The sequence below is a fragment of the Stegodyphus dumicola genome, chromosome 10 (genome assembly GCF_044657685.1).
Source record: "Stegodyphus dumicola isolate Sdum_Otavi_A_Nest chromosome 10, ASM4465768v1".
NCBI lineage: Eukaryota > Metazoa > Arthropoda > Arachnida > Araneae > Eresidae > Stegodyphus > Stegodyphus dumicola.
Genome location: NC_140777.1, coordinates 163823473 through 163850428, shown reverse-complemented (window position 1 = coordinate 163850428; position 26956 = coordinate 163823473). Strand labels below are relative to the sequence as shown.

General features: G+C 30.6%; 1 protein-coding gene across 2 annotated transcripts in view; it reads right to left on the bottom strand.

Annotated features, from left to right (window-relative positions):
• Positions 1–26956, bottom strand: part of LOC118185946 (uncharacterized) — a 191198-nt gene that overhangs the window by 14210 nt on the left and 150032 nt on the right. For both annotated transcript variants that reach the window (XM_085825795.1, XM_085825796.1), the window contains 9 exons: positions 26129–26296; positions 25706–25999; positions 20013–20225; positions 18860–19021; positions 13589–13806; positions 5132–5255; positions 4948–5031; positions 3572–3696; positions 970–1078 (listed from right to left, as the gene is read on the bottom strand). In XM_085825795.1, coding sequence (XP_085681921.1) covers positions 970–1078; positions 3572–3696; positions 4948–5031; positions 5132–5255; positions 13589–13806; positions 18860–19021; positions 20013–20225; positions 25706–25999; positions 26129–26296 — 1497 coding nt within the window. The remainder of the gene's footprint in view (positions 1–969; positions 1079–3571; positions 3697–4947; positions 5032–5131; positions 5256–13588; positions 13807–18859; positions 19022–20012; positions 20226–25705; positions 26000–26128; positions 26297–26956) is intronic.

Sequence of the window (26956 nt, the reverse complement as noted above, 5' to 3'; positions counted from 1 at the left end):
AAAATCACAAGAAAATCTTGTTGAGTTATCAAATGATTTGGGGTTGAAAACAGTAGATTTTTGGGTAGGAGTTGCAAAAGAATTTCCAACGATTTCTGAAAGTGCATAAACTTTCTTTTAACTTCTTCTATTATATATTTGTGCTAAATGAGATTCTCGACTTTAAACACCATAAAATCAAAGTGTAGAACAATTAAGAATATTGAAGAAGTGCTTCATCCCGCATTGTCATCTGTTTTGCCAAGAGTTGATAATATAATTAAAAATAAACAGGCACACCTTTCCCATTGATACTTAATCCTTGCATAAGCGCTGTTTTCCCAGTAGTGACCTTTAAAGTGGCTACACTTAATGCACAGATTATAATTAATATTTAAATTTACCCAAGTAATTGAATTTATTTTTATTATTGTATTATATTTTTAAGTTTGTTACTTATTTAAAATTTTTTCATTGTTCTATGTCTCAAAATTAATTTCCTAAAACTGCAATAGTATATTACAATACAAGTGAAGAAATTGATAGTTTCACTCACGCACGTCGGATTTGCACAATGCTTAATGGGGTCCCACAAAATTTTCGTAAATATTACGGGATTCCATACCAAAAAGTTTAAGAAACGTCGTTTTAGGCAAATAAAAATCATTTCATCATTTAGTTTTATTGTGGGAAAAAAAAAATTTTTTTTTTTTGGGGGGGGGGGCTTTATAGAAATAAAAATATTTTTATATGCATAAAAAGCATAATTTTGTTGAAATAAAATATGATGATAAAAGCATAAAATTCCCAAACTTGTATTCTATATATGGCGTCAAAGATAGCACAATCTAGTTATCCAGATATGCTGCAGACCAGCTAGATTGAATACAAAAAACTAAATTGTGTACCTTTTTAGAAAATCATCATTTTCAATATAATGAAATATTACTGCAGAAATGTATTTGAAATTTACATAGCAGTTTAACGTACCTGTTCTTTATATTGATCTGTATGTCTCCTTTCATCTTCTAGTTGCATCAAAACTTCTTTTAACCTTTTCTCTAGTTTCCTATTAGCTTTAGCTTGAAGCTGTCTTTCTCTATAATAATGAGTTAAAGTATATGTGAACAAGAATTTATATATATGTGCATATATACAAATAATATATATAATTTTTGAAAAGTTTGAAATAGAGTATCACTAATAATTATGAAGAGTATAACTTATAAATACATATACACAAATTAAACATATAAAAATGACTGTTAAAGACAGTGAATCACCCACTAGTATACATTTGGAGTGAACAAACTCCAAATGTATACTAGTGTATTATGTATGTATACTAGTATGTATACTAGTATAACCAAAGTATTTTAACACATGGGAAGTTTAGTGATGAAAATGTTATTTCTCATGCTTCAGATTCAGGAATGTAAGTAGCTATGAAGGAAACAATAAACACAGAAATATATTTTTTAAAAAAGGGGGGACAATTCCCTGTTGTCCACACAGGGGTAATTTTTTGGATGTGAGCCCAGTCCTATTTTGACACAATTATACTTCTGTATAAAGTTGATTTGTGTATGATGCAGACTGTATAGAGTCACTTCATTGATTGGATGTTGAGAATTAAAATGGTTTGCTTAACCCTCTTTAGTATTTTTGAGATGAATCAGAATATTAGCAGCAACCCAAACCATCTGTCTCATGCTTGTGATAAAATTAACATGCACTCTTTTTTTTTTGGGGGGGGGGGGGGGTCACCATTAAATTACAACTCCAACATTCCAAAAACCAATGCAGCAAAAATAAATCCACATCACAGTAATTTTTTTACTTGTTTTCAGAAAAATTAACTAGATATTTTTATTACATCATAAAACTACAATATTGTATTACATAAAAATATCCAGCACCACAAGGAATTACGATGAGTATCACTACAGAATATTCTACATATTAAGAAATTTTAACGTATGTTTGAAAAAAATTCTCCTTATTTACAGTATGCAGATCTAACTGATGCAACCATTCTAATAATATGCATTTGTTGATTAAATAGATTCCAACTTTTAAGCGTTGCTGAACATATCGGTAGTTCGGTCTGAGGTTCGAATCCCGCGAACAGGCTGGCTGCATGGAAGTTTTCATGGTTTTCCCCATGTGTAACGTGTATATGAGGCAGTTTCCATTAAAACGTCCTCCACAAAGGCATCCCTCCCTTAAGACAGATAGCCCTCGAGTGCTTTTCCGTAATCTAATAAACCAAACCAACTTTTAAATAAATCTGTTGTTAGTTCTAATAAATACAAAACTGTCTTAGTGGCATATGCAATGAATGTCCTCACAACTGGTAATAGATGTACTTTAATGCTGAACTCAGGGGATATTCTGTATTTATATATTTTATGACTTTTATTTTATGCCTACTTACAGGTAAAGGATAGAGTCAAATGGGTCTAGATTATGCTCTAATCAAGTCTTTACACTGGGTGAAGTTCACATCTAAATTTTTTTTTTTTTATTTTAAAGAAAGTAGTCACTTGCCTTGTAAAGTCTTTCTTATAGAATCTTTGAGAGAAGCAAAAGATGTAAATCTGCTTTAAAACATAATAAACTGAAAGATGAGTAGCCTTTAAAAAAATTACAGAAATTTTCCAATTAAGATTAACTTATAGTAATATGCAGAAAAGTTATTTAAAAATTTGACTTGCATTTGTATTTTTACACAGTTCCAGAAGTAAAACTAATGTAATCCCTAGAAAAATTTACATTTCTGTTACTGGTTGCACAACTTTGAAGACATCTTGTGGTGAACTTAATATATTCCCTACATCTGAAAGTTGGTCCTACATAAGCAGATTGCAAACAATTCAAACTCACGTTGTGGAAATTTCACATTCCACGAAATTCATTACATTCAGGAAAGTGCTGTATGATATGCTGGTCTTGTTGAATAACATATTTTATAATTTTTGACTACTTGGTTAATGGAAAAGTATGGGAGTCACAATGTTTTCACTATTACTCAAATGTGAGACATAGGTTTTAGCTGGAAAGCAATACAATACACTTCTGTCCTCCCCTCCACTGATGACCGAATTTTTATTCCCAAATTCAGATTCTTTCATGCCAAATTTCATTTTTTAGGAATAATAAAAACATATAATATACTAAACAACCCATATGCAAAGGATAAAATTATGTTAAACTCTGGCTACTGAAAGGATCAATTTTAGTAATGCAAAAAATAAGAGTATGTAATCAATAAATTTTTGAAGAAATGATGTAAAAGACATTCTTCTGTTACAAGATTCTGTTCTATATGTCTGTAGACAATAAATCTTCTGTTAATAACATAATTTTAAGGTTTTGGTTCTCAATGATGTTTCCAAAATGTAAGGATTTCTGTAGTAATCCTACTACATCTTTTTATGACTGTAGAGATGAAAAATGTATTTTACAAAAATTTAAATCCAAAGATAATCATGAATGGTAAAGGTGTGTATGATCTTAGAAAATATGTTGCTAAAATTTATCTTATTTTAAGATTGATTTTTCCCACCTTTTCAAAGCAATGAAATCTTACTTTGTTTCCATATCCAACTGTTCTTCAACCTGGGCAACTTTAGCTTCCAGAGCAGCTATTGTAGCTTTTGTTCTAGTTCTCTGAGAAGTTTCTAAGTCTTGAAGTTTGGCACGTAACTCTTTGTTCTGAATGAAAATATTTAAATTTAGAAAATTTAAAGTTTGAAAAAAGACAACTGTAAATAATTATTTGATGAAACTACAGTAATCTACTACTTAATTTTACTTATTTTCAGCAGCTAAAGAGAATCTAATTCAAAATAAACAGTAGATTTATACAGCATCAGGATAATAAAATACAGCAAAGAGTTAAAAATAATAATATTGAATGCATTTTAAAATGTATTTACTCTTCTGAACAATAAAGGGGCTATTTTCTCTACTATACACATTTCTTTTAAATATGATGAAGTATTTCACTATACAACTTCGTTGATAGAAGAAGATATTCCTAAATAATTTTATACCCCATTTTGACAATTAAATTGCAATTTATAACAAAAAATACAATTGTTTCACATATCGTCTGCTTAGCATGTTCTCACATTTTTCTTATTCATACATCTGAAAACGTTACTAGCTACTTGCGTAATATTCTAACTTTTTACATGCGGGAAAAAAAAAGAAATAAAATCTCCCTCAATTTAAAAATTTCAAGAATATTTTTCTTGAAATTTGACAGCATTTTAACAAAATAAAAAATTAAATTTCATGATGGTTTATCCATACAAATAAATTTTAAAATACTGATGGAAAAATGCAGTTTGAAAGTCAGAATTAAATAATTAGAACTTTAAAATATTCAGTTACTCTTTGCATGTTTGGATTTTTTTTTTTTAAATGAAATTAAATCTCTACAAAACTAATTTTATTTGCATGAAAAATAACATTCATTGGAAGAGAATACATAACTAAGCTGTACCATTTTACACTTAAATTTTTTCCTACTTCCGTACTTATCGCAACTATGTTTTTAATATTGATATGCACACATATTTAAATGTTTCCAAACTATAGGATCAGTTACAAAGAAATTAATAATTTTAAAATAAATGACTATGCTAAATATATGACATTTTGAAACCTTGTTAATTAGAAATTCCACACTTTTTGAATGAAAAGTATAAATGACTTAAAATTAAATAAATAAAACAAAAAAATACTAATAAATTTCTTTAGTATATTCTTTTTGCTATTATTTATGTATTTTACCTCCTTTTTAAATATTTTCTCCAGTCGCTCTCAAGATTTAAAAAAAAGAAAAAAAAAAAAGATATGAAGAAAGAAGTTCCCAGACAAATCAAGTCTTCCAAGAAAATAAATAAATCGATAAAAAATAAAATTATATAACACAGCAAAAGGGAAAAGGTCTATTACCTGTCTTTCCAATATCATTCTGTTATTTTCAAGTTTTTGAGAATTAGATCTTTCACTTGCTAAATCATTCGTTAACTGCTCAATCTGAAAAGCAAATACATTTTAATTGTACTTCACTTGCAATGCAAAATATTAAAATATTTCAGGATTTGAAAAAGGTGAAGTTTTATTTTAATATCTTTACCTGTCCTTGAGCTTTGCGAGCCTTATCCATTAATATTTCTGAATTACTTTGTTCTTCTTCTAACTCTTCTTCAAGCTGTTGTATACGAGCTTCTAACCGTCGCTTTTCATCTTGAAGAAGGGACCTAAAACCACAACTTCGGTTATTCTAACAGTTTTACATAAAAGAGCCTTTTAAATATCTCTGCAAGATAAAATGTGAAATACAATAACATAAGATGGAAAGCAAGCACCTAAAAACCTCATAAAATTCAGTTAAATATATTGGACCAGTCCATAAATTCGTACACATTTTTTGGTAAATTTTTAAATAATATAAAAAAAACACAACATTTTATTCAATTATATATTTTCCTCCATTATCTACAATGTCTCGCCATCTTACAGACAGCTTTTTTATGCCATTGCTGTAAAAAGATTTTGGTTTTGATGGAAAAAAACTTGAAAGTTCATTGTGTACATCCTGTTTAGAATTTAATTTTTTCCCCAGTAAAAAATTTTGTAAGGCATGAAATAAGTGAAAATCACTTGGGGCACTATCTGGGGAGTAAGCAAGATGTGGCGACAGCCCCCAATTAAATTCACTAATTTTTTGCAGCGTTGTTCGAGCCGTATGCGGTCTAGCGTTATTATGATGAAATAACACTTTCTGGATATTCACCAATCGTGGGTGTGTTTTGATCAATTCTGAATTTAGACGGCAAAGTTGTTCACTATAAACTTCTGAATTAATCATTTGCTTTTGTTCTAATGATTCAAAATGTCCTGAACGGGGGTTCATCATCAATGCTGCTTTTTCCAACTCTAAATTTTTTAAACCATTTCTGGGTGGTCCTTACACTAATGGTATGTTCACAATGTACACTATTACAGGGTTTGCACACATTTCTGCACGTGGAAATTAAGTACTTTTAAGGACTATTAATGAAAAAAATTAAGGACCTATCAGTAAACGAAAGCTGGTACTATCAGTAAACGAAAGCTGAATAAATTCAATCAACTTATGTCTGAACTCCATTTTTGTAATAAACCTCTAAGAATAAAATAGATCTGTAAGTAGGATACATTCTTATTAAACATAATTTAATAAACATAACTATAAAACAAATTTGAGAATAAATTCCACTTTATAAAGTTTATTAGGTAGCATTAGATATTTTACACGTATAATACTTGGACATAGTTTGAAGATTGTTTGAAATGAGTAATAGTTTGAAAGAAGGGACATTTTATTTACGTTTTACTAACAGTTAGCTTTATATTGTTCCCCCCCTTATGTCTCATTTTGCCACATACTTAGTCTAGAGGTTTAGTAAATAGCAGGTGAATTTTATGTCGAATGTCATAGGTTAAAATGAGAGGTAAAATCACATTCAGCATGATTCAAAACAAAAGACTGGCTGTTGCCACCGCTCCTGCTTGCCTACAGAGAGACCTGCTGATCAAAACAAACCTGAAAGTCCTAGTACAGCATGTCCGTATAAGCACGTTGGAAAGTTTTGAAAGTTAGCTGGGCTCTGTCTGACGAGCTAATGTCGTAGCTTCGTGTAGAGTTCCAGGGGTTGTAACTCAGTTAATATGCTTTAAGGTTCTACTAATCCACTAAAGCAACAGAGGTGATAAGTTGTTTTGTTTTAAGTCTCGCTAGATGTGAAGAATAAAGGCTCGTTTCCACTACTGCGTACGAACGCGTTGCGTCAATTGAAGACACGCCTACGGCATCCGTACAAGCGTTTCCACTGCTGCGTATGTGTAAAATATTTTCATTTTCCGCCGCTAGGTGTCACTGTAATATTTTGGCGCAAGCAGTTCGCAAGTTACGACAACTGAATTTTTCCCGCTTAAGCGAGTATTGTTTGTTTTGGATTTGATATGAAATTTTAGATAAGTAAGGTTATAATGCATATTATGAACATCACGAATTCCATAGAAGCTGAACTAAATTTTAAAAAAAAATTTTGTGTTTCTAGAAGCCTTAAATATTATGAAATAATATATATATTATTAAAACTAAAATGTAATCTTAGTGAAAAAGTAAACAAATAAATAACATAAAATAAAAAAGTTAAAGGGATTAAAAAATAGTTGGTACTTTAAAAGTACAGAGCAACTGTAAGGAAAGGTTCACAATATTTAAGCAAAATTTGCTATGCTTGTATACCGCTGACTTCAGGGTCATAGCTGGATAATTTATTAGAAATCTCGTTTGTTTTAAAATGCACTATGGGCAGTTATATTTTATACATAATCCATAAAATATTATTTTTAATTTAAACATTTTTAATTCATATCTCTTTTTATACAAGAAGTTATAAAAATAAGATTTTTCTCTTTATATATACACACATTAGGTAAAGAAAATGGAAATATTTAATTAATTAATTCCTGCGCTTCTGCAGGAGAGGACTGAATTTAAAAGCAATTATTATAGTAATTTTTTGTTAAAAAAATGTTTAGGGCATTAATACTGTCTCATGTTAATTGGAATGAAAGTTTAGAGTCGTAAACATCCCAAAGTCTGAGCACATGTATATACATTCACATAAAAGTGAAACGAAAATATATATATATATATCTGCAGGGTTTCAAAATAAATTAAATTTAAATAATTCTCTTGCGCCATTGCTGCAAGGAATGAAATTTGAATTTAACAAACATTTTCTATTCGTAAAAATTAAAAGTTGATTAAATTTAAATGAAATTTAATGCAAACAAATAAAGGATTAATTATTGCTGCGAACTAATATACAATATCATTTAAATTCTGAGAGCATATGTAAATCAAGTGCAAGTATCAAAATCCATGAATAAATATATAATTCCAAAAATTTATTTATTCTATTATTCAGTTATGCATTTTTATAAGTTTTTTAGGTTTAAATCTATCCTATTATTCATTTATGCATTTTTATAAATTTTTTAGGATTAATAAGCTATCCTATTATTCACTTACGCATTTTTATAATTTTTTAGGATTAATAATCTATCCTATTATTCACTTATGCATTTTTATAATTTTTTTAGGATTAATAATCTATCCCATTATTCACTTATGCATTTTTATAAATTTTTTAAGGATTAATAAATTTTTGGAATTATATATTTATTCATGGATTTTGATACTTGCACAGCAATAATTAATCATTTCTTTGTTTGCATTAAATTTCATTTAAATTTAATTAACTTTAAATTTGCTTTTTACGAATAGACAATGTTTGTTAAATTCAAATATATATGTACAGGATATGCTTTAAATTAGTATTATATAATTTTCAAACTTTTTTGCGGGAAAAATTTAAATAAATAAGAGCATAAATAAAACAATATATTTAATGCATATAATAATAGAAATAAATTATAAAACACGAATATAGATCAAATTGGAATAAAAAGGTAAGAAAGTTGCAGACATGGTGCAAAAAGCGTATGGGATTCGAACTCATGACTCCAAAAAGTGGACATCGTTACCATCAGCTTTACCACTAAGCTAGGATTACACGCAAGTCGCATGCATATTTTGGGTTATATACATCATCAAGTAAATCAATTCTTAAAACTTAAGTTTTTTGGTCCTATTTCACTTTGCTATTGTCTGAAAAATTCACCAGAGTTTGTTCTTCAGCTTCTAGTACATTTTTTGGAAAAATCATTATCTTTTAAAGTGGCGTTCCGAATGAAGTTAAACGGGCTGCTAAAAATATATTTCATGTGCTTACAAATATATGTTATCCAAAAAGATATATTTATAAAGGGAAATACAAATTTAACATACTCTTCAATGAACTGGAGTATTTAAAAGGCTATCAAATTTAATTTATAATTAACGTTTTTAGTTTTTACCTGTTTCAAAAGAAAAAAATAGCAAATCTTTTAATCATATCTAATTTGCTATAGCAGTTTGATATAGTCAGACATTCATTTTCATTAAAGCTAAATGACTATGCAGAACTAAAAAATGATTATCAGAACAAATTTTGCTATTTCATGGACTTGGAATGATAATTTTTGCCGCTGATTTTCTTGAATGAACAAGTACTGTAGTTGCAGTTATCTTGTTTTTCTTTTCATTTTAAACTAAATTCAGCTGATTGCTGTCATTTTCAGCATGCAGATTTCTCGCTATAATGTTAATTCAGAAATAAGTATTTTTTAGCAAAACATTCTTTCCCTATTAGCGAGCGTTCATCGCTATTTCTGCCGCCATTAATTTTTAGTCACTGCACCTGATTGCTCCTTTTTCACCACGTGACCCCAACGCAACCGCAGACATACGGATAGAAGTTGAACATTGTTGAACTCCATCCGTATGTCATCCGTCACCGCACACCGACCGGATTGCAGATGTCAATCAAAGTGAATTCGCTCGCTGATTGGAGAAACGCATACGCACCGCAACGCATATGCAGTAGTGGAAACGGGCCTTAAGTTTTACATGAATTTTTTGTGTTCTATCTGGTGACCATGGTAAGGGTTAAGAGAAAGGCAATAACTTGCTTTAATATGCAGAGATAATTTTTAAGGATAAGTGGTTAGTTATAAGTAATTAAATTAGCTATTAGATAACCTTAGCCATTATGGATTTACATGGTCACTATTAAATCTTACTTCTTCCTATTATTAAAATCCCAATCTAATAAAATTTCACAGTTTAAAATACATGTAATTTATGACATTGATTCTTAAACGATATTAGATAATTACACATAAGAGATACAAACCATTTATGTTTTGTAACAACAACACTCAACAAAATATTTATGCATTTTTTTAATTTGAAGCCTTCCCAGAGATTTTGGCTAATTTATACAGATTTCCTTCTCTTTGAGCATTTTTTCTAACAATTAGAAATTTGTCTCAGTATGCAAAACAATGTTCTCACTAGTTTCTGTGTGTTTTATCTCCTAACTTGTCAACCTCTCCACAATGTACCTATGAGAGTTTTACTTGAGCTGGTAAAAGTTAAATAGTCCAACCCCCCACCCAAAAAAAAACATTGGTGTGAAGCAAATTATCGCTATGTCTGAAAGTAACTACAAAGTCAGACAGGTTTAAATAAGCTTCTTTCTTAAAAAGATGTTAGAACATAAAGGCATGTTCTTATGCTAACAAAGTCAATCACAGCTCGTAGTGATGTAATTAAACAAGAAGAGTCAAATTCAAACTAAAAAATATGGACTAGTGGTCAAAGACTATACAATTTTAACAATTATTACAATCATCTTAAGCTGGCTCAGTAACTCTCATAACAAATTCAAATGTCGGTGGCAGCAGTTATGCAAAGATGAATAATTACAAATTATAAGAGCTGGCAGGAACTAATGCAAGGAACAACTGGAGGTCAGAAACACACTCTTGTCTTACACTCCAAAAACCTCAGTTTAAAAACTGTCTAAGTGATTTGTATTCTGGTGGGAAATTATTGTAAAGGATGAAATTGTAAACAACTGGGTAATTTACATAATAATAACTGTGCATATCTTTGAAGGAAAATGTTCTTTTCTTTATGTATTCGGTTTCTTTCTTCCACGTTTCCTTTTCATTTTAGAATTTTTGGATTTAATTAAAGATTTCTATTATTCTAAAAAAACTAAATGCATTTAGAATGTATACAAAAAGCTGTTAAATTTATTTCTCGAGTAATGTGAAAATTCAGAAGAAATATGAAATATATATGGTAAGGTCCGGTTACAGAATTTAGTGACACAGAGTAACAAAATCTAGAAATGGCAAAACTTTTAGAATAACAGGCATTGGAAGCAGAGTTTAAAAAGGCTCCAAGCAGCAGAATTTAGGATACACAGAGATTGCATCAGGTGGGAAAATGCCTAGTGCCATGTGCATGATGCATTAAGACATATTAGATGAATCTTTTAAATCATCAGTTTTCAATTTCTTTAATAATAAAAAACTTTTCTATAATGGCTGTCCATATGATAAGATTAGAAGCATTTTTTATATTTTCCATGCTTGTGACTAGTGAAAAGTAGAGAAAATAAAGGGAAGATAAAAATGTTAAGGAAAAAATTCTAGTATCAGAAGTAAAAACATTCATCTATTATGTTATCATTGTTCTTCCAGACGTTCTCCAAAATGTATGAAATTACGTGTTAATACCACGGAGACATTTTCCATTTTGTCACGTTTTTCTGGAATCTGCTAGAATCATGGGTCTATAAATCTTGCCTTCAAATCTTTCCAAGCTGCAATGTCTAAAATCCTAAAGAAAAATTACCCCTACCAATTCTGTAACAGCAAAAAGCCAGAAATATTTTGAAAAAAATATTGCAGGAAAAAAGTGTAAAATTAATTTTATAGAGAAAACTGATGCATATTCTGAGAATTCTGAGACAATTACATGGGAAAACTGTTACCATGAAAAAATTAAGAAGACATTTTTAATTAATTACATAGCTATTTTGCTATTGCTAAGAACTGTTTTGTAAATTGCACTGCTATAGCATTATACCTTGCTTATTTTTCAGATTCAAAATATTGTATAAAAAGTGGTCAAAATGGAATTTATAGTATGACAGCGAAAAATAAAAATGCTTTACTTTAATGTTATTTCTTAAATATAATTACAATACTTTACCATTTATTTTAATGATATTTATCAATGTTATAATGTTAAAAAAAAAAGCTGTCGAAAAATTCCCAGATCTTGGAATTAAAAAATTTCTATAGTAACTGATCTTAAAATCGTCAAAATGTTGATAAGTCGCCAAATTTAGAACCTTTTAATAAAATAAAAGAATTTACATCCCCAAAAGCGAAAAGTTGTTTAAGAGCTCGAGCTCTTCATTAGAAAAAATGAAATAATCTCGAAATGCTTATGTCTCATTTCTTGCTCAGAAACTCTATTCCACATTTATATTAGAAATAGGGACAAATTATAACCCATTAACACATTTACCCATTCAAAAGATAACCATATTTGTCAGCAAATCGACAAAAATATTCCTCCAAAATGCTAATTCACACTCAAAATGACAGTCATAAAAACAAAAGTTTCAAATGATTAAAATTAAGGACCTTCTGCTTATTTTGACTGAAATTAAGGACTTTTAAGGACCAAAATCAATTAAAAAAAACTTAAGGACTTTAAGTACTCTTAAGGACCGTACAAACCTTGCATTCATTTTTATTGCTGCAAACCTGGCAGATTCACCACATGAAAATAAAAAATGTAGCACAACACGTTTTTACTGGCTATCTATATTAATCTTCTATGGATACTAAAATGTGTTCGATACTTACGAAAGTTGGTGATGAACTGAATAATATGTTAGTCAAACAATGACAAGTTTCAACAGGTTCAAAATTGTATTGCTTTAGTAAATGCATCATAGTGGAAATTCTCTTAATGCGCACGAACTTATGGACTGACCCTACATTTCAGAACTTTATATGAATGTATAGGAAATGCTATTTAACCTCATTTATTCCCATCATAATTTCACAATCGAAATGATTTGAGCTTTTTAAATGAGATACATTGATAAGCATAAAAAGTCTTATTCAAAACTCACAATTGTATTATAGTATCATTCATATACTATCCTCTTCGAATAAGCACAGAAAAGCTTTTCTTATTTTATTCTTCTAGAGCACTTAAATACTCTAGAAGACTTCTTACAGTACAACTAAAATAATTTTTAGCATAAATATTATTATACTATTTAAATAATTTTAAAAAGTAGAAAATTTAGCATTAATTATTGTAAATATTTTAAATGGGATGAGCTCTGCAATTTAAGTATGTGTATAATGGTAAAAGTCTTTTCACTACCTTATGGTACACAACTATTACTGTAAGAAAATGATATTTTGCACTGGTTGCTATACTTGGATATACTGATTTTAAAAAACAGCTTTTTCAGGGATATAGTAACTTTAAATAAGAGTCATATTTCTCATTATTACTTCATAGAACTGATTTATAAGTAGTGCAACCTGCTCATTAGCTAGGAATTGAGCCCAGATTGAACTACTACTGCTCAGTGGTCTTATTTCACAGATGTAGAAACAACAGAAGCCTATGATTGCAAGGACTGATGTCAGTCATATAACGTGGTGATGATAATTCTATGCAAAGGTGTTTCAGATATGAGGTGATAGTGACCACTAAAAATTCAATGTTAAAGGAAGTTCAATAAAATTTGCTTTAACCTGTTAAAAACAATTTAATCCTTATATGCAGACTAGTTCTTTGCCCTCCCCCCATAGAAAAAGAACTGAGGGATGATTTAAGATTCTAATCAGTAGAAAATGTGAAATTTGATTCGCAGAAACAGAATGATTGGGAGAAAAAAGTACAATTTTTGAAATTATATATTACTAATCACATTATTTAATTAAAAAGTTAAATGATTTTATTTTTTTTTGAGGGGGTAATCCTAACATTTGACAAATTTATTTTGCCCAAGGTATTTTGCAGAAAATTCAGAATACATCATACCCTCTAGAAACTGTTGTATTAATTTCTTCCTGCAATTCATCCCTCTCAGCTTCCACAGCTCGACGTATCCTTTCTGAATTTGCAAGATCTTCTTGTACTTGTATCATATCAGCTTCCATTAACTTTAGTTTCTTTTCAACTTCTTTCAGTTGTAGACTTAATTCTTCTTTTGCTGCATGATCAGCTTCAGCATCCCGCTGATAATCTTTCAGTTGACTCTATTTTAAAATTCAAATAATGCTACATTACAGATATATACATGATTTAATAATATTAATACCAAACATCATTCTGATGCTTATTTCAAAACATAAAAAATTCGATGGGTTTGAAGACAAATAATCCTTTTATACTGCACCAGTTCCCTACCCTAAAATTTCTAAATTATCTTTGCTTGCAGTAAATTTTACTCTGCAATAAGTATTGTTTCTACTGGTGCACATCTGCATTAAACACACATCATTTTTACTACTTACAGATAATAATATTGAAGCATTTGAAAAGCTTCAAGAACAACTAATCAAGAAGTATCACTATATTAATTCCTCAATAAACTCTAGAGAAACTGCATATACATGGAAAATACCATTACAGATTTTGTATATATGTAAATAATTTTAATAAAATTATAAGTGAAATTGTATTTCTTTCAATAATGTAACGTGAAAATCTGAAGAATCGCAGCCTTCCCACAAAAGTAACAATAGAAGGGCAGGGCTATTTAAATAATTGTAATTGGTACTATATGTAGCTATAAATCTGGCCCTCATATGCCTTTCAGTAATTTCGAGAAGTGGAAGCTACTAAAAACCTATTGGCGGATAGGAGAAAATTATATAAGACTGGAGAAAGCATGAGTAGTAGTTATTTATTTCAGTGTTGAGTTCAGAGTATTGAGATATCTCCGTGTGAGCTTCGCTTTTTAGATCTGCTTTGCATTGCGCAGTGTTTAACTTTCTTAGTAGCTTGAAATGTTAACTACTGATTGTACTCATGCAGATACTATGAAGTGCTGCATGAGTATTTCTGTGGAAAGTTTCATAACTTTGAAGTGTTTCTTAGGATAGAATTTCATCAAGCTACTACTGGTTCTGTGTGCATTCAATCTATTATGAACGTGTATGCATGCAACAATTTTTGGTATCAGAAATGAGTTCTCTCTCTGGTTCTCTGATATATTCAACCAAAATCATGGAGAAGCAATTAAGACGGCTGATGGCAGCCTTTGCAGCATTCAAAGAAGATATGAAAGGGGTGAACGAATGACGGAAGAGGCTGTCAACTCTGTTAAAGACGTGATATAAACGGGCCATGAAAAGATGGAAGAGGCAGCCAAGTGTGTTAAAGAAGATAAAGCGGGACAAGAAAGATGAAGGGACAGTCACTTCAGTTCAAAAAAAGACTGAAACAGGTCAACAGAAAATGAAAAGAAAAATTACTGCCGTTATAGAAAACAGATTTGAAGCTATGATTTGAAGGCAGAATGGATAATGTAAACAAAGTTCTAGAAACGGAAAAAAGAGTTTCTTCTGTTAAACAACACATCAAAGACACAATTTCTGCCATCAAACAACAAACCGATTACAGAGTTTCTGTCATCGCCAAAGAAGCCAACACCTTAAAGAAACTCATAGCAACAGCATGAAGCAATTCTGATGATTTAAATTTTTACCCATGTCTTTTAGTCCCTCTCTAAAGCTATCCACATATGCTAGAAAGACCTCCTGGCAAGTATATAAGATTCCTGTGGCAAGTATATAAGATTCAGTTCTCTTTAGTGGTGGATGCAAATGGATAGGATTCCTAAGCTAGGCCTGCCATTGCGGTGCTTCTATGAGAGCAGACACAGTGGATGTCCTTCAAACTCTTTCCGAAAACCAGAGGCTAGACTACGAAATTCTATCCGGCGTGTTGTAGGTTCGATTTGGGGAGAAGTGTTTTAAAGATTATAGGAGCCCTCAATTAAAATCATGTCAACACAAACTCAGGGAAACACTTCAGAAACTTCCACACATGTTAAAAGGCTGTCTCATCTAGCCTTTCCAGAATGGCTGACAAAAACAAAGGAAATCCTGTCTCTGCAATACTTCATAAATGGCATCCGGGATCCTGAACTGTGTGTCCAGACGTTTTAATCAGACAAGTTAATGCCTTGATATGCAAGAGGAGTGACAATGAACTAATCCAGGACGTCTTCCAAATTGTTATCATTGATTATGTCACCAAGTGGCCTAGCAGAGGCAATGATACAGCATTGGATTTCCAGATTCCGAGTACTTCTTCAGTTACATTCCGATCAAGCAAGAAATTTTACCTCAATTGTAATTAAAGAACTCTGCAAGCTACTGGTCATCAACAAAACCCAAGCAACACCTTTATATTCCCAGTCAGATGGCACAGTAAAGAGGTTTGTTCAAACCATCCTCAATAGCCTCCTGCTGGTGGTTTCCAGAAACCAACAGGACTGAGACCAGAAGTTACTTCTGTTCTTATTAACCCATGGCAGTGCTGTCCATGAGACTATGAGCTATTTCTCATACCAAATGCTCTTCGATTGTGACCTTCATCTGCCTTGTGATCTGTTGTTTGGACGTTCTCCAGATGTATCTTCATTGCCTGAACAGTTTGAAGTGATGCACAATTTTGCATGAGAGCAAGTCAACTTGGCAATGGGGAAGATGGCATAAGAGCTAGAGGACATCGATTCATTAAAAAGGTGACAAAATATGATTATGGAATTTGACAAAGAGGACTTTCTCTTAAACTACAGTTACCTTGGGACAGTTGTTACATAGTCCCACGGTTAAATGATGTCATAGTTTGCATCCGAAAGTCATCAAATTCGAAGCCTAAAATTGTTCATTATGACAGGTTATCCCCATACTATGACCATAGTACGTAGTCCCTACAGTGTATATAAATCTGTAAATTCATGCATTTATTTATTGACTTAGTGTTTAATTTGTTACCAATTGACATTATTGTTTTTTTATTGCATTGATTTTTCTTAGTTGTAAGTATGGCTTCCTGTCCATGTACTGCCCAGGACGAGCAGCCCTTGGGAAGGGGGCAATGTTACAAATATTGTACATATGTAAATAATTTTAGTAAAATTATATGTGAAATTGCAATACTTTTTTATGTAATGTAACATGAATATCTAAAGAAGTGACAGAAAAATAATAATACAGGGACAAGTCTATTTAACATTGAGTAAATGGCTATCTTGCTATATATTAGCGAAATATCACCAAGCTGGCAATGTTTTGGCAACTAATTTTGTTGCCAAATTTGGTGAGAAATCGCAAAAAAGTCATGGCAACCATTTGAAGACATTCTGATCATTCCGTATAACTGTAATGGGTTTTGTAATTGAATAATTGTAATAGATGTAACACTGTATCCGGCCTTCATGTTTTCTGGTAATTTCAAGCAGTGAAAGGTACTAGAAATCTCTCAGCGGCCAGGAGAAAACTATATATAAGACATGGACAGCATCAGTTTCTAAGCAGTTAATAGCAACTTTGGAGTATTGAGATATCTGTGAGAGCTTCGCCTTTTAGATACTACTTGCACTGCATTGTGTTTAACGCTCTTGGTAGTTTGAAGTGTAACTATTGTTCATATCACTGATTCACTAACTGCAAGATTATTATACTAGAATTCTCACCCCCCAAAAAAAAAATTATGATTTTCAGCAAAATGGTTGAATAAGATATGAATAAATCAAATTTAAATTTTTAGCTGGTAGTGGTACAGTCAAAAGTCGTTAATTCGGACACCCATAATCCAGAATGATCTATAATCCGGACCTCAAAGCTACAAACTTTCTGCGCGTGCGTCACGCTCACGCATGCGCACAGGCGTTTACGAGAGCGCACAAGACCCTTACAGCTGCGAATATGTTTGTGCGCATGCGCGTTTAATGTGTAACGGAGTTATACGCTAAGCTAAAGTTATCTAATTCAGTTAATGTTGCAGATTGCATTGTTCCTTAATCTTCGAATTGGATGCGGCTTATTATTTTTTGCAGACTGTTAGAGCAATTTTATAAAAGTAAGCTTGAACTTTCGATTATGTCAAATAGAATTTCCGATACATATTTACTACAAAGCGAAAGTATGTTTTGAAATCCGAAATCTGTTTATCAATTTCACACTGCCGCAGAGGGGTTGGAAGTTGATCTGTCAGCACTATCCTTATCTTCAGAGCAGATGTTTTTATTTTATTTGGTTTATAATTCCATACTAAGTGTAGTATTTCATCTCGATATCGCCGAAGTCCCGAGGAGTCCGGATTAACGACTTTTGACTGTATTATTATTATTTTTATGAAACTGAAGGAAAAGTAAAAATCTTGATACGGTTTTAATTTATTAAATTATTCATTTCTTACTTTTGTATAATTAAAAAGAGTTTTTATTTTTTATTTAATTGCCAAGGATGGGGAAAAATTAATTTTCTCTATGAAGTACTGATTTTAAATTAACATCTCAGCTTTTTAAATTTCTTTACTTATTTACATTAACTGCAGTAGGAAAAGGGTACTTATAATGAAGTATTTTCCTATTATTTCATTCTTAACCTATTCTGGATTATATACATATCCTTTAAAGCATGATACAAATAGGAAATTTTTAATATTTTGTTTTGTCACTTGAAAAGAAAAACTGCAGTTAAAACAAAAAATACAAGCATTTTAGAATTATCAAAAATCAAATTGATCTAAGATCATTTCCATGCCTCAGCTCATTTATTTTTTTATTTTACAGAACACATTAATGAAACATGAAACTTCAAAATAATATGGGGGTGATTAAATGAATCACTTTTTGAATCACCCAAATCCATTAATTTTTTACTCAGAAGGTTTCTAATGATATCAACAGATCTTTTATTTCATTTATTTGTAATATGAAATTTTAACTAGTTTTCAAGAAAAAGGTTTTAAAGTTAACAAGCTAAAAAAAAAGTGTCAGTTTTTAAAAAATTGAATCACAGTACACTTGTTACACTGCATTTCATACTTAATAAATTTACACTTTATTCCCAATTCTTAAAAGTAATTTAATAAAATTTTACCACATGGTCATAATTCTTACATCCAGATGCATTTTTAACATATATACTTTTATGAATACACAGAATAAATACATTAAAATATTTTTAAATTTTTAAATTTTCACCCCATCTTTAAATGCTAATAGTAAACATAACTGTAAAATAAAAAGTATAGTTAATGAATTAAAAATAATTAAAAATAAGAAATCACCTGTAATTTTTTAAGTTGCCTTAAAGCATCTTCTTTTACTCTGTTTGCCAATTCTAACTGTTGTTCTATATCTTTTAAATCACCTTCAACTTTTTTCCTAGCACTAATAGCAGCAGTTCTCTGCTTCCTTTCATCTTCTAACTCACTTTCTAATTCTCTAACCTGGGAAGTAGGAATTTTTTTTTTTTAATTAATGCTATTCTGAAATAATTAACTGAAAATTAACAACTCCAACAAATACTGATGCAAAAGATATATATGAACTAATACTTAACAAATTCTTAAAAGACACAGAAAATTTGTCTACGTAAGCTCATGTGCAATGGAAGTCGGTATCTTTTTATCTTAACAAAGGTATTAGAAACCTTATTCAAAAATTCATTGTGTTGCTAGCTAGTTTCATAATAAACATTTATTCTGATGATGAAAAAATGCTGATTAAAGGGGACTAAATAATTTCTCAGACATGAATCTCATAAAAAACATTTGAAGTATTACATACAATATTTTCAGCTACTGGTTATGTTTGTTTATGTGAGTGAACAGAAATTTAAGACTTTATGAGAGACATTTTTATTAAACCAAAATATAGGCCTTTCAACTTCTAACACTAAAAATACAGCAGAGAAAATAGTGAAAAATTAAATATTACCATATTTCTTACTTTAAATAGTTTGATATCACCATTATAATCCTAAATTTTCTACTTTTATAGAACATTTTCAATAATTCTCACCCCTCCCAAGTTCTTTTAATAGAAATTATGTTGTGACTCCAGCTTCCCCTCAAAAACAAAAACAAACCCCTCCCCCCAAAAAAACCTGCTGAAATAGCAGTAATGATGATCTTTTTTAAATCAATTAGCGAAAATACTTTTTTCATACTTCTACAGATTTTAATTACTGGAAAATAAATATAATGTACTGCTTGTACCAGAAAAGAATACTTGGTAATGTTACAGAACATCAGACAACAAACATAAAATAAGCTAGAGAAAAGCTTATGATAAAATATACATTTTCACATATCACAAAAATAATGGATCTTACTTAGTTTCTGGCATGTTTAATATGCAAAAATAATTATAATAGCAATGTTATGATACCCTTTATAACATTTAAATACACTGTTTAGTAATCAATGATCTACTTACCTGCTTCAGCAAAGCTCTTCTTTTTTCTTCTGCTTGCTCATCTTTAGCTTGAAGATCTCTCTCAAACTGGGCCTTCATAGCTTGCATATTTACTTCAAGTCTCAATTTTGCATCTTCTGTCAACTGCATCTCATCCTCCAGTAATTCAAACTGATCCTTCTGATCAGCAAGCTGACTTTCTAGAGCTCTCTTGGCCTTCTCTAATTCGTGAACCTTTCCCAAAATACAAAAAATATTCAAAATTAATAAAAATGCAAAAAATTTATAATGATACAAATGCAGTGCAGGGGGAGGGAAAACTAATAGAGCATATACATGCAGTAATGCCCACATACATTTGCAGACAGAACATATCCAGACTTACTAGTAGTGTATTTACATAAGGTATAATATGAGACGTACATAAATATAATCCAGTTTCAGTTGATAAATAGCGCAGAAAAAACTATAATCAACTTTAAGTAAAATAATAATAAAGTACACTATACATTACATTACTTTAGTAATAAAGTAATGCAGAGTATACTCATCTCCCTTCTAGGTGCATGAAAGTATAGGACTTTGACATTTTAGCACAGCAGGGTTCTAAAATTTTTTACTTGTGGAGCTCACTGACCCATCCTTGTCTTATAAATCGGTATTTATGAATTGTATTATATGAGCAGGTTAGATTAGGTTAGGCCACTGTTTTTTAATCTTTTTGATAATAGGAACCGTTTTAATATCTACTTTTTATCATGGAAACCCTAGTTTGCTTCTATACTATGGTTTTAATGCAACATTCTGTAATTGGGTTACTTGCAATAAAAATGAGAACCTTTTCAAATATTTATTTGCTTCAAAAAGCAGTTTCAAAAGTTCTTAAACTTACGTATTCAAATAGGACTTTAAATTTTAATAAGATGAGTAGTACTGCTTTTTATTATAGATATGCATACTTAATATTAGGCTTTATAGGAGAAAGATGAATTCTCATGGCATGTTCAGCATTAGGTCTGTAGTAGTACTTATTTTTTGTTGACAAATACAGCTCAGACATTTTATGAAAGTGCTATGTTTTGTGCAAGATCTATATCTTATGTAAGTGCCAACATGGCTTCTTGACAATTTAGGATATTCACATTTAAAATTGCACCAGAATTCCACTACCAGCATTCATTTAATTTTTCTTTTTTGCAATGACGAACTAGATGTCATCTAAATAAAAGTTTCGTATTCTTCTTCTGATATAGCTGAAGGTAAATGGGCTTTTAATCCACAAATTCATTTTGATATTTAATATGTTGCTCACTTGAAAAATACTAATTAAAAAAAGTTTCACTCAAATCTTTCAAGTGCTGAATAATTTCTTCAATAAATGCCTTCCCTATTTCAATCATTTCCTCTTCTGAAAAGCCTTTTATGGTTGGAAGTGATCAAAGTCATTAGAACACACATAAAATGTCTAAAATTCTACCTTTATCTTGAAAGCAAGAATTTTTTAATGAGCAGCATTTATTAGTTGCCCACAAGTTAACCCTTTTAATTTTAATCATTTGACTGCTACGCCGCACAAAAGTGCTGCGTTCATTTGTCTCGAAAACCGTGACGCAGTTAGTTATTTTATAATGCACTTGTGTTACAAAGTACGCGCAAGGTCAGACTACGTTCACACCTACCGAGCAACAAAGACACACTGAACCTCGCAGTGCAGAAGCGCTGCATCGCAGTTTTCGAAAGAAATAAAACGCAGCTCTTTTGCGCCGCATAACAGTCAAACGGCTAACGATATGTTCATTGGTTTTTGTAAAAATGTTGCTTAAATAGCCAATTTTAAGCAGCCAATCTATCAAATAATCAACCTCTCAACTTGAAACTGTGTTCTTAAAAAAATGCATGTACATTTCCCATGTCCTCACACAGTATTTTGAATGAATGATTATTTAGTAGCCAAGATTTCATGAAGTTAATAACTTTAAAGACCTCATCAAGAGCAATCTTATAACTAGAGGATAATTTTTTTGCAGCAAGTGTCTGCCTATAAATCATGTAATGTTTACCAGGACAAGTTTTTGCAATATTTTATTAAACTGTATAGCACCATAAACTATGCTACTCATGGCCTTTGCTCCATCAGTACACATATCAATGCAGTTAACCCATGGTACCTGTGTGTATAATCACGGAGAAATAAATGTTTGTCTATTATACTGGTTGAATTTCCTTTTAATTTACATTGTGGTCACCCGGAAATCATGCTTCTTATTTCTAATCTTACAGAAGAGTACGTATGAGTGATGTGATGCTATTAATAATCAATGAAGTTTATAAATAGGCAAAAAATTAAAGTAAAAAAGCTTTCAGAATCAGTTTATAAGATGCACATTGACGAGTGATTATTTTCCTGGCTACTCACACGATAGGTTACATTACTTAAGTAATTATTCACATTCAGTTAGAGAAAAACTGGGGTTGCATCATGTGTAGCAATCAATAAAGAAATGAAGCAAGGAATCACCATCAGTGGAATTCTGGGTGATTGCCCAGTGCGGCTGCAGAAGAACACCAAAAACTGTCTCAATGGCACCATCATAGCTCACAATGTCAGACTGTCACATTTGCCTTGATTATTTAGATCAGTAAATGGAAGAGAAGGTTAGTTCTTATTCTATTTTTTTTTTTTTTTTTTTTTTTTTTTTTTAAATTTAGTACAGGCATTGATCATTATTTATATATTTTTGGGTTATTTTATTAAATTTTATGAGGGGGGAACACAAATATTGTGCAGTACCTGAGTGATCTGCGTGGAATCCCATGATTCTGTGAAACACAGTTTTAAAAAACACTGGGTTAGGCTATTCAAATATGTTAAAATAAGTACATGAGAGATCTACTTATTACACTGATAGTAAAAAAGTACAAGGATATTGAGACAACCATCTTACTTCAATGTGCACCAAAAGTGTCTTATAGTAGTTTCCTATATTCTTCACACATTAGTATATAGAATCTGCTTTTAAGATGATGTGATTTTATACAGATTATTTTTACCATCATCTTGATTAATGAACACTTGCTTTTTACGCCCCCAAACTAAAAAAAAAAATTGAGTGCATAGAAAACTTGTAAAAGCATTGCCGCCAAGCATCTAAAGAAGATACAAAATTCAATTTAGTAAATTTTTACCTTCACAGATTGAGAAATCAGGATATCTATCTTGGATTGTATTAGGATTGAAATGGCAATGATAAAATGCAGTACTTGAACTCTACAATGCAAACATTGTTTTAATAGAAAATAGTAATGAAAATAACCTCTTCTTAACACATTTGTGAAAGGGTTCAAAAAGAAGTAAATCAAACTCAGACTTTGGGTGGCTCTGATCCCTCTCATTATATTAATACCCACTAAAAAGGAGCGTAAGCAAGAAAAGCAAGCATCTGAGAGGTGACTCATAACTTGAGAACCAGATTTTACATGGATCATTCTATTTGGTTACATGAATCTGAAGCATGCATGCAGATGCTGATGTTCACCTATACTTTGGAAAGACAGTATTGCAAGAAGTTCAAATAGATGCATTTCATTCCAGATGCTATAATTCCCCCCCTCCTCTCAGCATGTACTTTGAAACCTAAACATCTCCCCATAGCTATCATAAATTGTGTCTGCTGAATGCGGGTAAGGAGACAAAATTAGATACATAATAATAATAAAATCATATGCATATACTCCCTATAATAACAGAAGAAAGCTAAATTAATAAAAGAAAAGAGTTTGTCTGCATGGGTGAGTATCACATATTGAAAGGATTAAAAAAGGCAGAGTTATGAGATTTCCCACACAATTCTCCATGGAAGATCAAAATACATCACAGTTTGATTTTTTCTAAATATGACTTAAATCCCTCCTCCAATTTACATACATTATTTTCAACAAATACCCTTGCTTAATTATTGAACAAGACATCCAGAATTTAATAATTTGCCTCACTGAATGAATCATTAAATAAACTTTCAAATGAGATTCCTTTTGAGCTTCTAATGCAATTTATTGTTTTTTTTTTTTTTTTTTTTTTTTTTTTTTTTAATATTTCCAAAACTCATTTATTTTTCAATTATTGTATTTCCCATACTATTTAATTTTGATACTAGAAAAGTTATGAAATTTCTGCATATCATAAAAGTAATAATCTACCTTCTTTTAAAACATTAAATGTGAAATTTTCTACACTTTTTTCCCAGTACATCAAGTTGTGATTTAACATGTAACTGAAATATCAGTCATTGGTAACCAGCACTATACATTCCATTCAGATGATGCCGGTCACCAAAGGCCAACAGTATATTTTTTATTTGGACTGCTTCAGTCACCAGTGATACACAATTTAAAAAACTACCTCTTCTATCAAATGATGCACAGATCTCTTGGCTGCAAGCATACTGGTGAAACTGGGTATCATGGTCTAAATAAGAAAGGAAGACAAAGCAGGAATGGTGCTTAAATGTTAAAGCACTGCAGTGCAATCAACTTTCTCTCAGGAATAGATAACATCACAAACTACTTTGTTATTATATTATATACAGGGAACTTCCCTACATGTAACTTTCTATTATTTATACATCTATAATTATATAGTATTTTCAGCTTAAAACCTAAAAATACTATATAAATTTTCCAAAACTGGCCCAAGCTTAGAAATATTCGGTAAAAGCTAAATCCAAAAAAAGGAGTAAACAAGGTTCTCCAAGGCAGAGGAGTAACAAGACATCTCAAGCTGCAGACTAAACGACAGAAGATGAGATTCCAAAAAGACAACATACTTGCAGAAAAAATAATTTCTGAAAAACTCTACAAGACAATTTAATGGGTAAAGTTAAAGAGCAATTTTTCTATCTCTTTCAGAAAGAAAATTTAACATGTGAGAGTAATTCTTTGCATTAACATCAGATAATTTACACACACAAATGCTAGAATAAAAAAATTCAAATTTCAACATCAGAACTTGCTAGCAGTTTAATAGCATGCCAAATACAGAGGTAACTTAAACATGAATATGGCAATGTAGAATTCAAAACTTTGATTGATTTACAGTTGTCCCTTTTTGGCCAAGTTATTTTTCAAGAGTAAACATATTTATCCTTAAAACTGAAACAATGCAGGAAAAGTCATTTAAAAAAAATCGAAACAATTGAAATCAGAGTCAATGGTTTCCTGTTAATTTTTTCCTCTGTTTCAATTAAAGCTGGGTTTACTACACACAAATCGATTCATTGATGGGCTATGATAAATAATTAAAGATAACCTATTGTGTCTGATAGCTCGATTCTTAAACTGAGCTGTCTTCAGTTTTTCCAAATCTAGTTACAAGCTCCTTGAAATATCAGTAATGATTTACAATTGGAACAAACTCAGCAGGCAAATAAAGACATTCTTCAGATTGTAGTTAATTATACATTCTTCATTACAATTTCATAAGTTTATCTGCAAAGATCTGAGCAAAAATTCAACTACAGCAAGATACAAAATTGAAACCTAACAATTTAAATTAATACTTTTTTTAATATAGATAGATTTTTACTTAATTAGAATATTTTGCAAGCTTTGATTTATTATGAAACAAATTTTTTTCTTCAGTTTATCATTTCTTCATATCTTCTCATTAAAAAAAAAACACAGTCAAATTAAAATTTTTAATTAATCTTAAAACTTACATTTTTATCAGCAGTTCCTTGACTACTGACAAGTTCTTCCAGTTCTAATTGCAACTGCTTTCTACTCCTTTCAAGTTCTTCCATTTTATCTTGGCTATCTTCATATGCCCGGGTTAAAGATAGGATTTTAGTCTCTTTTTCTCTAGATTCTCTTTCAGCATTATCTCTTTCTTGAGCAATTCTCTCAGATACAGCTTTTTCTTCGGCAAGCAACTGGTCAAATTTTCGTTGCTTTTTCTCTAGTTCAGAAACTTTAGTCCTCTGATTTTCAAGTTCCATGTTTAGGTCTTCTACCTATAAATTATTAGAAGTAAAATTGTAAATTGAATATATTTGTAGTGAATATAAACAAAAACTGCATAACTTCATATGAAAATACAGTTGAAATGCTAGTTAACTTATATACATGTAAAATTATCTCACCTCAGATTGAAGCTTCTTTTTTGATTTGGATAATTTGTCATTCGCAGTCTGAAGTTCTTCTATTTGCCTCTGCAGCATTTCAATATCTTTTGTCTGTTTTTTACGAACTTCTTCAAGGTTGGCAACCTGCTGAGCATCCTCATCTGCTCGTTTCTTTAGTTCTTGCAACTAAAATAATAATGATAACATTAAGAAATTTAGCAATTAGTAAGGAATTTACATTTCATAATGGCATATTCAATGGCAGATCTCTGAAGTAAGAGATTCATTTCACTTGACCGTTTAAGGAACTCATTTTATGATACAATATACGTTTACTACTTTTTAAAAATGAATCGATGAATCGTATTTCTTAGCAGCTTGCATGATACATTTTATGTATTTCTTTGTTAATGCAGGAAATAATCCCTGAGAATTTGCCAAGATTTGAAATGGTGCTATAGATGATTAAATATAATTATTTTTAACACTTCTTGTGATGTTACGTAAGTCCTAACACTTTGAACGAATCTTTTCAGTTTTAATTTCAGGTAAGAAAGCAGTAAGAAACAGCCTAAGGGAAGAATTAAAAGATGAGATGAATATACAATCAGCTACATACTTTCAAAAGCTAAAAACAGCTGTATTGAAGATAAATATGTCCCTTTTCCCATTAATCTTTACAAACTATTTTTATCCCTGAATTACATCGCACTGTCTCAGTTAAAGTTTATGCTGCCCCAATAGATAAAATAAATCGCTAAACTACGATCTGGCATTATTATTAACTCAATATACGAGGGCTATCCAGAAAAAGTAGATTACGTTTTGGAATAAAAAAATAAACAA